We start from the raw sequence: 11,635 nt of genomic DNA on the forward strand, positions 1-11,635 counted from the left end.
GCCAATTAGAGACTGACCAGTTGCATTCCTAACACATCGATGGGAAGATTTAAACAAACAATACTAAGTGAATTTAGTATTAACTGTGGTTCATATTGCTATCTAAGCCTGTAAACTATTTGAAATATTGTAAAACACTTTGAAATTATGAATGAGAATGGAGTTAGCATTCATGTGGGTGATGTTATCCAATATCTAGTTCATTTTTTGAATCTTGGCAGTCATGGGAAGCCCTCTAGTTAGAAGACTAAGACATTATTTTTGCGAGAACGGAAACTACCCAGTGTGAAACAAAGTGATTCCAGTCCAAATTTTGATCATTAATTTATGGTAAGAAAAATATTTAAAACTAAAACGGATATCGTACCGTATTTCTTACTATATTCTGATTGATACTTGTATTTCATGTATAAACATAAAGGTAATTATGCTCTAATGTGAATAAATCACTTAATCATTAATTTAAATAGTTTTATACATGAATACTTTTTTTAAATTTGTTTAAAACGATTTTCAGTATGAACGGAAAATATTGAGCAACTATAATCCATAGACTTAATCAACTAGGATACGGGAACATTTCCCAGTGTAGTTCTACAAGGGTTATAGGAAAAATGTTATAGAAGCCCCATAGATGAACATCTAATCGACTGTAATCATTCTACTGATCCACAGTTTGATTTCAAAGTGGTATATACGATTCGTCCAGGTCTAACTAGATTTCCTCGTATCCAACTCCTAAAAATAGCCGAAGATTTTACTATCCATGAGCTCAAGCCAGAATTATGTGTACAAAAGAAGTACGTACTATCGTTATCTTTACATCGGCCTGAATTTATTATTATTATTACATTCTTCCCTTTACTTATGTCTCATTATTTTATTCATAATTGTTCAGGATATCACTTTATTTGCTTTTGCTACCAAATGCCCTGGTACGGCCGAGAGTGAGGAGAGTCCACTCTCCCTCTCGAAATGTTCTCACATGGCCACGCATATATAACCTCTGCCACGGAAGTTCTACTCACTGCCTTCTCACACCACGGGTGTTGTTTACGAAACTGAGAGGACGAAAAGCGAATACCCGGCGCTTTAACCGGGTTGGTGGACACGGAAAGTTCACCTAAGGGAGTTGGAAAATCCTGATTCCAAACCAATGGTGCACATGGGCTCCAGTATCCTGACGGAACAAATGGCGTATGAACCCATTGTTGGTCACCGGCTACCATGGGACTGCATTTCCTCACGATGCTCCACTGTCTTGTGGATCAGAGATTCAGGTCAAAGGCTCTGGGTGTGGCCCCCGAAGAAAATCACCTGTTTCGGTTTGGGCACCTGGGCAGTATCACACCTCTCACACAAATCAAATGAGATTTGTGCGGCGCATATGTATCTGGTGCTTCCTAGTACCAATATTTGTGTTTAAATAAAATAATGCAATTTAGTATTATAATCTTTCGATTACATCATCATGATTATTCCTTGTTCACATGTCCTCAGGAAACTAGTACTTTGACAAAAAGGATTCGCATATACATACGATTGTACAGCTTAATAATGAATTCGTCGAAAAGAGATCCCTTCGCTGAACTTCGTGTTTTCAGTGTATAAATGAGATTTATCTTTCAATTAATCAAGTAAGACGTAAGATTTGATTGAAGTCAATCACTCAAGTATGATCCAGTTATTCAATGTTGTTGTAGTTAGCACGAGACCTAAAAGTGTACACTGTTGAGAAGTATCAAAATAGGATGGAACATCTGTTCAATGCTTTATTCTTCTCACTGGTTGTTCAGTTGGTCAACAGTTGATAGAAATCACACTGCAATATACCATTCAAAGTTGTTATCCTCAGTATAACTACTTTATTTAATTAAATACAATAAAATCTTGTAGTGACGTGTAGCGAAATAAGGACTCTTGTTTTTAGACCTTTTATCACTGGACATATAGAATCACTCTTCAAATATCAACATGATCAACTTATCTGACATTGATTCTTAGCCTATTTAATATTATACGTGAACTACTAAAATGTTAAAATACTAACACACGCTCTTACTCTCTCAACTAACTTTTGCTTCAAACGTAACAGTCAAGTTCAGATTAGTGTATGAGACTTTGGTTTACAATATATTATGTAAGAACTGACAACCAACGGAAGCTCTTTCAATTAATTGGAGACACCAGGACCATAAAGTATAGTGTTAATGAGACAACCGGTAGCATAGTCGTCAACATTCAGAAGCGCCGAACGCAGCATTTTGAAAATACAGTTTGTCTATCCTGTAGCCCTAGTAACTTCAAGTAAACTTTTTTTATCATAGTTAGTTGATATTGATCGAAACGGTAGTTGAAAAATCCACAAAACACGCGGACCTAACTGTATACTGTCAGAATCTTTAAAGAATACTCTACTAAGATAACTACACAGATTGTTTAGAATGTGTGAATGTTGCATCACTAAGGAATGATATCACTACTATATCCAACACATTCGCAGTCTGTGTTAAAGACGAAGAAAGATTTAAAACTTCAAAGAGAAGTACATATCGAAAATGAATATCCGTCAAAATCTATAAACAAGAATTTAAAGTTTAGATCTTAAGGATTCGATAACCTGTGTGGCATATAAGATGTTTTACATGAGCATCGATTTCACAAGTGACGAAACTGAAAATATCTACAAGATGAGTATCTCCAACTCTTTCAAAGGAATATTCTTATCAACCTTGAAGTTAATGATCTCCAGTCAACTTATATTTATTAGCAATCTGAAGAATAAAATCCTTCACTCATCAATCCACTTGTCACTTAGGAGCTATATATATATAAGTCGATAATTTTGATGTTTGATTATAATTCCTTGAAAAAGCTTGGACCAGATTGCCAGGCGAAACGTTGGATTCACTACAAATTCATTCGCTGAGATTTTACAAATATATATTATTCCTATTTAATGTCTATAAGTCATTTGGTTAGCGGTCTATTAAAGGTAATTCAGAAACATTATTCGAAATAGTTGGAATGACACAGAAATAAAACAACGATAAGTTCAACAATTGAACACCTTGTGGACAAGCATTATTTGGTAATAACTGGCTAATCGTTCGAACCACTGATTAGATGAGTAAGCTCTCGTCTCCTTTTATTACGCAAGCTTCCATCTTACATTTAGAGAAACCAGAAATGTGCATACAAGAGGAAGGCGGATGATGACTTTCAGAGACTATTTGCTAAGATCAGAACAGAATAATTTTCATATGGGGTTGACAGAACAACCAATGAGTTATATGTGAAGAAATTCGAATACTTCAAACTTCTATCTGAAGTTTGTGCTGACAATGTTGTTCAGAAGGACAATAAAAGCTCCATGACCAAACCATCCGTCTCAGAGAATAAAACTTCATCAAAAACATTGATACTTATATTACAAACCACTAATAAAAGATCCCAAAACATTAAAAAAAAACTATTTTAGAGAATCCAATCATATTAGTTACATAATATACATATATCTATGTATTAAAAGTTGGTTATAATTGAGAAACTATGTACAGGCAACTTCGAAATAATATAGACGAATTCACTTTTCACCTTCTAATTCAATTTTTTTCGGATTCCACATTGATTCAGCTAATTTATGTTGTTCCTTAACAACTGTGCGTAGATATTCACGAGCCATGAATAGATCATCTTCACTTAATTTTTCTTTAGCTTCTTTGGAATTTAATAGTTTATTATGAGCATGATAAATTTTATCCATTTCATGAATTGTCTGATGTAATAATTCATGTCCTATTTGGTGATACAATATTGTTTAGATAAAATGAAGAAAAAAAGGAAGTAGAAAACAAAAGAGACAAAAGAAAATACGATGCTCGATGAAATTTTTTACAATCAGATGGGGGTTTTGTGAAGATTTCAGTATTTTTATAGTTGAAATCATGAGTCAATTGAAGCTTGACCACCAGGGAAAACCTGGAAGCACTGGACGGCCGTTTAGTCCTATTATGGGACTCCTCAGCAGTGCGCATCCACGATCCTGCCTCGCGAGATTCGAACCCAGGACCTATTAGTCTCGCGCCATAGCACTTAACCGATAGACCATTGAGCTGACCAGCATCCAATGGTGTTAATGTCTAACTTCAACCAAACCAATTTTACTGATGTGGTGAGGAGAGAATTAAGCCTGACTACTTAGATCTTAATTTCATTGGCATGTATATGAGTGACCTACTTACAGAACATGCATCCTGAAATGGTTTATGTTTTAAATGACACTACTGATCATATTTATTCATGCGATGGTTATTTATTCGATACACGTGAAAGAAATTTTACCGGAGATTAGAAACCTATTCTGACGGCTAGTTGTTATGTCTATCTAAACTGATTTACTCAGAGATTTGGGGTTAACAAATATGTCTTGTGAACAGTTATCATTCGGTCACATTGTATTGTTGCATATCATCTGCTTGTTAGCATTTTACCTATTTATTTTCATGATTTCAGGCATGTTCATCATCAGAAATCTTAAAACTCTTCTTAATCAAGTGTATTATATATGTATATAATACTAATGAGTAACTGTTAACTCGTGGTATGTTTTTGATGTCCATGTTCGGCAAGTTAGTCAAACCTCTGTTCTATATTTTATTAGTTCACTTAATTAATATTTTTCCAGTTATAATTAATCATTTTACTCGCTTTTTCTATACCTTGAACGTTCGGTATTTGCAGCTGATTTTATTATGCCTGTTACGATGTGGTAGAAGTGAATCAGTAATGGTTTCTTCATCTCCGCTGTTTATCATTGATTATCCATTCACGGTCTGTGGAATAAGTACAGGTTGGGTTCTCATGGTTTTTGATGAAACTTAGAAAAAACTGTCAGAGAATTCATAAAATGGTAAGTGTTATTTATGGGGATAACTCAATGAAGAAAATAGCTCTTTTCAGATGTAACGACTGTTTGAATGAGACCCGTAAAAGATACAAGAGTGATGTAAAGCTAGGACCAGTGCCGACTTGCCATGAAAATGTTGAACGTATGCCTTCTAGTAAGCAATTAGCTATCCAACTATTTGCCAATTAACTGGATTTGGAAAAAGCGTACGTCTTTGGTGGTTTGATACCTGACTCCAGTTATATCATAAGATGATTGCTATCGAAATATATATCCCGGCTAGCCTCGTATATGATTATCGACTTTAATAGTGCTAGTGAATAACAGAATTAAACAAGTCAAATACGAAAATGGATTTCGAATACGTATATTTCATACAATCGTTGATCCGGACAAATGATCAAAGAAACGAAGCGAAGCGCATCGGAATGACGCGCAGTGAGCGCAAGTGGGCCAAAAAATTTTGGCGAACATGTAACAATAATATAGCTAAGAAGTCTAACTCCTGAGAAAATTGAGAGATATTGCGGACAATGAAAACGAAGACAGAAAACGTGTAGTGCTACAAGCAGCAATTATTTTGACAAGGATAAGACTAGTGTACCTTAAATTTGGCAGAATAAAGCCTTTATAATATTTGTCCGTTTATTTATCAGAGAAACCATGTACTTGCTAACTGATAAATAATTCAATATCATAATAATTTTGGTCAACACCTCATATACAAATAATAGTTTTAACTTTTTCATACATATTTGCAAAGGAGTACTTTTTAGAAGGCTGAAAAACAGACGTTTGGAACCTTTCTAGTAACGAAATCAGTGAAATCAGTTAATAATTATTATCCTAAGAGGACAATGGTCAAACACAGAGTCGCCGAACATCCTCAAATTGAAGAGGCCACGTTTTCAAAATATAAAGTAAAACTGAGCCCTGTTGAATTGTAGACACGACCTTTCACAACCAGACTAATATCACGGAGCCAAAAATGGACCAGATCGGTATAGGCCTCTCTGGCTTTCATTATACGTGAATTGATCTCATCACTCATGCAACCAACAGCACTTACACAGATATCCAGATACATAAACTTCTCAACTACTTCTATCTCCTCACTAACCAGGGTGAGTGCACAATCAGAGTCCTCCCAGTCTTGTAAAAACACTTTGTACTTAAAAGGTAGATAGCACGAAAATCAGTCTGCTCCTCGTGAAGCCAATAGTTTGGATGCAATCGGAAGTAGACTTATGCCCCCGATAGTTGTTACAGAAACGACGTGAACCCTTTTTAAAGATAGGGACGACTATAGACTCATTCCATGATGTTAGAACACTCTCTAATTGCTAAATCTTTGTAAACAGTTAGGCCTATTCCTTAACGAAAAGGTCGCCCTCACCTTTAGAAAGAGCCGGAGGTAAGTCATCTGGGCCTGGCGATTTGTGGCGCTTCGGAAGTTGAAGTTCCTTGCATACTCTCGCTTCGTTACGTGAACTATTCGTCACCACCCATGGAGAAAAGGAAAGTTTGATTGATGTCGCTGGAGTAGCAAACCAGCTGAACGGTTCTTCGAAGAACTCTGCCCATCGTCTAAGACGTCGATAGATGTTGATTGGCATCCTATCAGCTTCACAGTTTGTTTCAATCACCTCAGACCTCTTGTTACCAGAGTCTTGGATGAGTTTAGAGAGCTTCCGGTAGTCACCAGATGTATCTGCTGCTTCCAACTCGTTAACACGATCCGATCATCAGCTTTCTAGGTCATTACACAAGTTTTGAACAATTTCATCAGGTAACAATCTCTTTTATAGTCAAACTCGCGGCAATCAAGAGAAGACAAACGTGTCTCAACGAGACCATATCAGCACTTCAAAAGGAGTAAAAGTTTTATATACAACCATGCAAACGGTAGCTGATCGCGATGTGATCAATCTGGTTCTAGGCTTGATATGTAGAGGGAGGACGCCACACAACACATCAGAGATTCCTTTTCCGATAATTAGTGCAAACTGGGAACAGGTAGTCTGCCCAAAGTTGGAGTAGATAGTCATCGTTATAAGACCTACAACCAACAGGTCCCCATAGGCTACACAAACGACTCTCTCCTTCACCTGGACACCCAACCTGTACATTCAAATCCCCACTTAGCACTACAGTATCTGTCGAACAGGCTTTCTGGAGATCACTTGGTTGGTGTTATGACTCATTTTGATTGTACCCGGGTAGCAATCTGTCGGGGCGTATGTGGAGATAACGAAAATTCATCACTTCTTATACCGACTTCTTACTTCGAAGGAGCTTTGTAATCTAAAAGAGCATAATCGACCGTTGATGGGGATCTAATCGATTATTGGTGCCTGTAGCGCTGAGTTCGAAGCCACAGATGGAGAGTTAATCTATAAGACTTCATTAGATTCTTGAATAAGGGTCTCGGATAGACAGCGGACATCGACGTCAAAACTTTCCGAAGACATGACCAACCCTAGCTGTCGTCCGATCTGTATTTGTGTGAAAACGTTGAGGGAGGCCTGTTTGAATGACATACGTGGTTTCAGAAAGGATGATTCAGAATTTGTATTCGGTGACGGCATTCAACTTTCGACTATTGAGACTTCAGATCTTTCAAATAGGACAAGATTTCCACCATAGGCAAGTTGCTTTATAAGTTAATAACAAAACAAGACCGAAAGTGAGAATGAAAGGAAATAGACAATTGACGCAATGTAGAATAAGAACGAACGTTACCAAATAGTTTTGAGTTTAATTCACGAGAATCAGGATTGAAGAAAGCATATTTCTTTCCAATTGTGATTATCACTGAATCTGTGTAATGGCTGAGATACTGCCCGTGTACCCAAACCGAAGCAGGTGGTCTGCCTAGGAGGACACTCCCCGAACCTTTGACCCAGAGATCTAATCCACAAGGTAATGAGGTAACGCTAGGAGATGCAGTTCTATCTTAGCCAATGGTTAACATTAGGGTTGCACGTCATTTGTTCCCTCAGGATCCTGGAGCTAATGTGGACCATTCGTTCGGAATCAAGGTTTTCCAACTCGCCTAAGTTTATTTATTTGAACACATAAATATTGGTACAAAGGGGCACCGAATACATATGCGACGCACAAATCTCATTCGATTTGTGTGAGGGTTGTGATACAACCCAGGTGCCCAAACTGAAGCAGGTGGTTTTCTTAGGGGGCCACACCCGGAGCCTTTCACCTAAATGTCTGATCCACAAGACAGTAAAGCACCGTAAGGAGATACAGTCCCATGGTAGCCGGTGACCAACGATTGGTTCATACGCCATTTGTTCCCTTAGGATCCTGGAGCCCATCTGCACCAGTAGTTTGGAATCAGGATTTTCCAACTCCCTAGATGGACTTTCCATGTCCACCAACCCGGTTAAAGTGCGGATATTCGTTTTTCGTTCTCTCAATTTCGTAAACAACAGTAATGCCACGAGAAGGCAGTGAGTAGGACTTCCCTGGCATAGGCTTTATACGCGTGGCCATATGAGAGCATTTCGAGAGGGAGAGCGGACTCTCCCCACTCCCGGCCATACTAGGGCATTTGGGGGCAACTCGCCTAAGTGGGTCTTCCGTACCCACCAACCTGGTTTAAGAGTCGAACGTTAGCTTTTCGTCCTCTTAATTTTGTGAGCGAAACCCCCGCCGCAATAAGGCAGAGAAGTATGACTTTTGTGGCAGCGGCTATAAACGAGTGGTTGTATGAGAGTACTTCGAGAGACAGGGAGAGCGGACTCTTCATCTTTGGCAATACCAAGACATTTGGGGACCGTTTAGTATACATGACTAAATAGAGTAAAAATATAATATTCACAATTCTGTTAACATAGTTTTTTATGCTACCTATTGATGAGTAATTTGGACCTAGACTAACCTTGAGCCAGGGCTCTTTGACGAGATTCCTTGGTAATAACAGTATTTAATTGTATGGTAAATGCACATTGACTAACTGTTTGAACTCTGCTTTCCCCAGAACCGTCTTTACATGGATCTAAAAAGGCAATTACTGCCTTTCGAGCAGAAACAAAAAGTTCAGGTCTGCCAGTAAGATCGACGAGAAGATATTGATTCCCTAAATTTGCTTTGTTATGAGAATCTTTTGAGGTCATGTTTTGATTCATATTATTTTGCAGGATAATATTCGCCACTTGACCAAGTTTTACATTTAGTTCAGGAAGCTATAAAATGGACAGATCACATAGAGAGAGTCAAATTGTAGTATAATGATGGATTAGATGTTTACATGTAAAATGATAGCAAAGTTGTTTATGTCATATCTGCTAAAGCATTATAGTTTACAAACGAAATGAAGTACATTACTGTAACTAATTAACAAAAGCATTGAATTTTGAAGAAGTAACAGATTGTCTTTTGGGTAGAGTTCGTACATATACATTGATATAGTTGTCAAGAATTCAATGTAGCACTTGAATCACAATTTCAACGCTATATTAGCGATCTACGAAACTTGCAATCTCCTATGACTTACGTCTGAGATTACTTCGAATTATCTTTAATTTTATTGTATTGTATTTTAGCGCATTGTTCTACTGAAGAGAAAATCTAATCTACTGATCACTTGTGATGCTGTTTTGTTATTATTTCATTTGGAGACCCCTACTAAGAATTTAGTTAAATTGGCACTAAACAAGTGATTATTAGCATCATTGATCATCATCAACAACAAGATTTCTGTATCCGTGCTGAGAATGATGTCAGTCACTGACACACCATACAACATAGTAATATATCCATTTTCTGTTTACTTCATGAAGTCATTATAGCGAATGACTGTTGAATTAAGCACTTTCATATAAAAAGCTAACGGAAATATGATAGAAACCCTGCTCTTCTATTAGTATACCTTACTAAAATGAGTAAAAAGTTTACATTTTTTCACTTTACCAAAAAATACGATGGAAAAATGACACCACCGTGTATACAGTAAACTTTTCCTATAAGTGACATCTCTGCAAATATACCATCTAATGGAAAATATATGAAATTGAGGAATATTAAGTGATCAATCCTTTGTACAGGTTGAATGTCAATAAAAATATGCTAATATGAACAAAACAAGCGTGAAAACATTTGCGGAGTACAATAAATGTATTGCATCCCGTTGCTTCCTCATCAGCGACATACAAGCTATGTTTCACCACAACCAATTATTAGCATGATGTTCGATTTGAAAAATGAAGCGTCAATAATGAATAGGTTATTTGTAACGTAAACGAAGTTAAGAATTCAACACTTTAACAGGTTTTTATAACTGTTTACGGTTATAACCCTAAGATATTAAAAAAATATTACTACGCGATAAAAAAAATTGGGTTCCTAAAAAGTGTAGAATGAAAATGAGAACGTGTGAGTTTAGCTCAATAAACTTTGGCCACAACTGACCGAAAAAGAAAGGGCAAATACGTTTAATTCGCTTCTGTTACCAAGCCAGATGGAAGCTAAGCAATAACTTTTTGAGAATACAGACGTTAAGTTTAAGCCTTATGACTGTTTTAGTCCTCGAGAATCGTAAGGAGGTGGGACTGGACTATTAGCTAATCGCTTCAAATAAGTTCACTGCATCAACGTTATGCCACGTGTCCAGCAGGTGACGCGCTATTGAACTAAGAAAACTATTTTGAGCTTGGAGACGTAGATTTCTTGGAATATTTTGAGTAAAACGAATGAATGCTCGTCTTTCTGTGCGTTCGACGTACATGCTTTTTCATGTACATGCAAAGCGATATATGTAATTGGAGGCGACATAACGAATAGATTTCTGCTCCTGCTTATACTACTACGCGGAGTGTTGTGTATGCACTTGTTTGTATAATTCTAGTGGCTGGTCGATTCTATGTAGATTGGTGAAGCAACTTACAGTAATTAAATTGCTCCACTCTGAAAGTGCAAGCTAAGGAATATACCTTCACTCAATAGCTACCGAGAACTAAATTGTGGGTTCATACGTCAACATTTGTGAACATACTTGAATCAAGTGACCGGATAACTTAAATTATTATAAAACCATATACTTACCATAATATCGAAGAATGTCTGTGGAGTCATTCTTAAACTCAAACGCTGGACTATAAAGTTTTGAAAACGTGACAAGACATTCTGAAATTCTTTGTTCATTTTATCCTCCTTTAGAAATGACAAAACTTCTGCAGTGATATCATTTCGACCAAGTTTTTTAACGTTTTTCACATGTCCTCCTTTAGATTTCCAGCGTATTGTTGGGTGTAAAACCCAATTTTGTGAACATGCCGGGTCAAAGATACTTCCTTTGCAAACCGACGACTGATAAACGCTGACTAAGGAAGAGCTAACCCTTTGAAGTGACAATAGACGATTCATGCTAATTGAGATACGTTATTCCATGCAATTCGAAAGTGTAGACAGCAAAATTTATCCGACTCGTTATAGATGGAAAAAAAATACTAACCAGTGTATTGATGAGTCAACAACAGCAAACTCTGAAGAAAGTAATGGAAACGAATGTGGTAGAATACCAAATAACAAGTAAGAATGGAGCCATGTGAAAAACTGTAAAACAAACATATCCAGCATCCAAAATGAATACGTATAGACAAATTCAAGACTATACCCAATCTTAGTGAACTGGGTCGGTCTACTAAGTACCACTTGGTTTGCTTCAATTGCATTACACGACAAAGATTATTCTTGAAAATAAAAATGTAA

At 36.9% G+C, this 11,635-nt stretch overlaps 1 protein-coding gene across 1 annotated transcript; it reads right to left on the reverse strand.

Annotated features, from left to right (window-relative positions):
• Positions 1-3,586: 3,586 nt before the first annotated feature.
• Positions 3,587-11,290, reverse strand: Smp_011010 (hypothetical protein; the record flags this gene model as incomplete). The annotated part of the gene is given in 4 exon segments (XM_018798392.1): positions 3,587-3,790; positions 3,795-3,798; positions 8,807-9,110; positions 10,969-11,290. Coding segments are annotated over 4 exon segments (834 nt in total).
• Positions 11,291-11,635: the final 345 nt, after the last annotated feature.

The sequence above is a fragment of the Schistosoma mansoni genome, chromosome 6 (genome assembly GCF_000237925.1).
Source record: "Schistosoma mansoni strain Puerto Rico chromosome 6, complete genome".
In the NCBI taxonomy this organism is placed as follows: domain Eukaryota; kingdom Metazoa; phylum Platyhelminthes; class Trematoda; order Strigeidida; family Schistosomatidae; genus Schistosoma; species Schistosoma mansoni.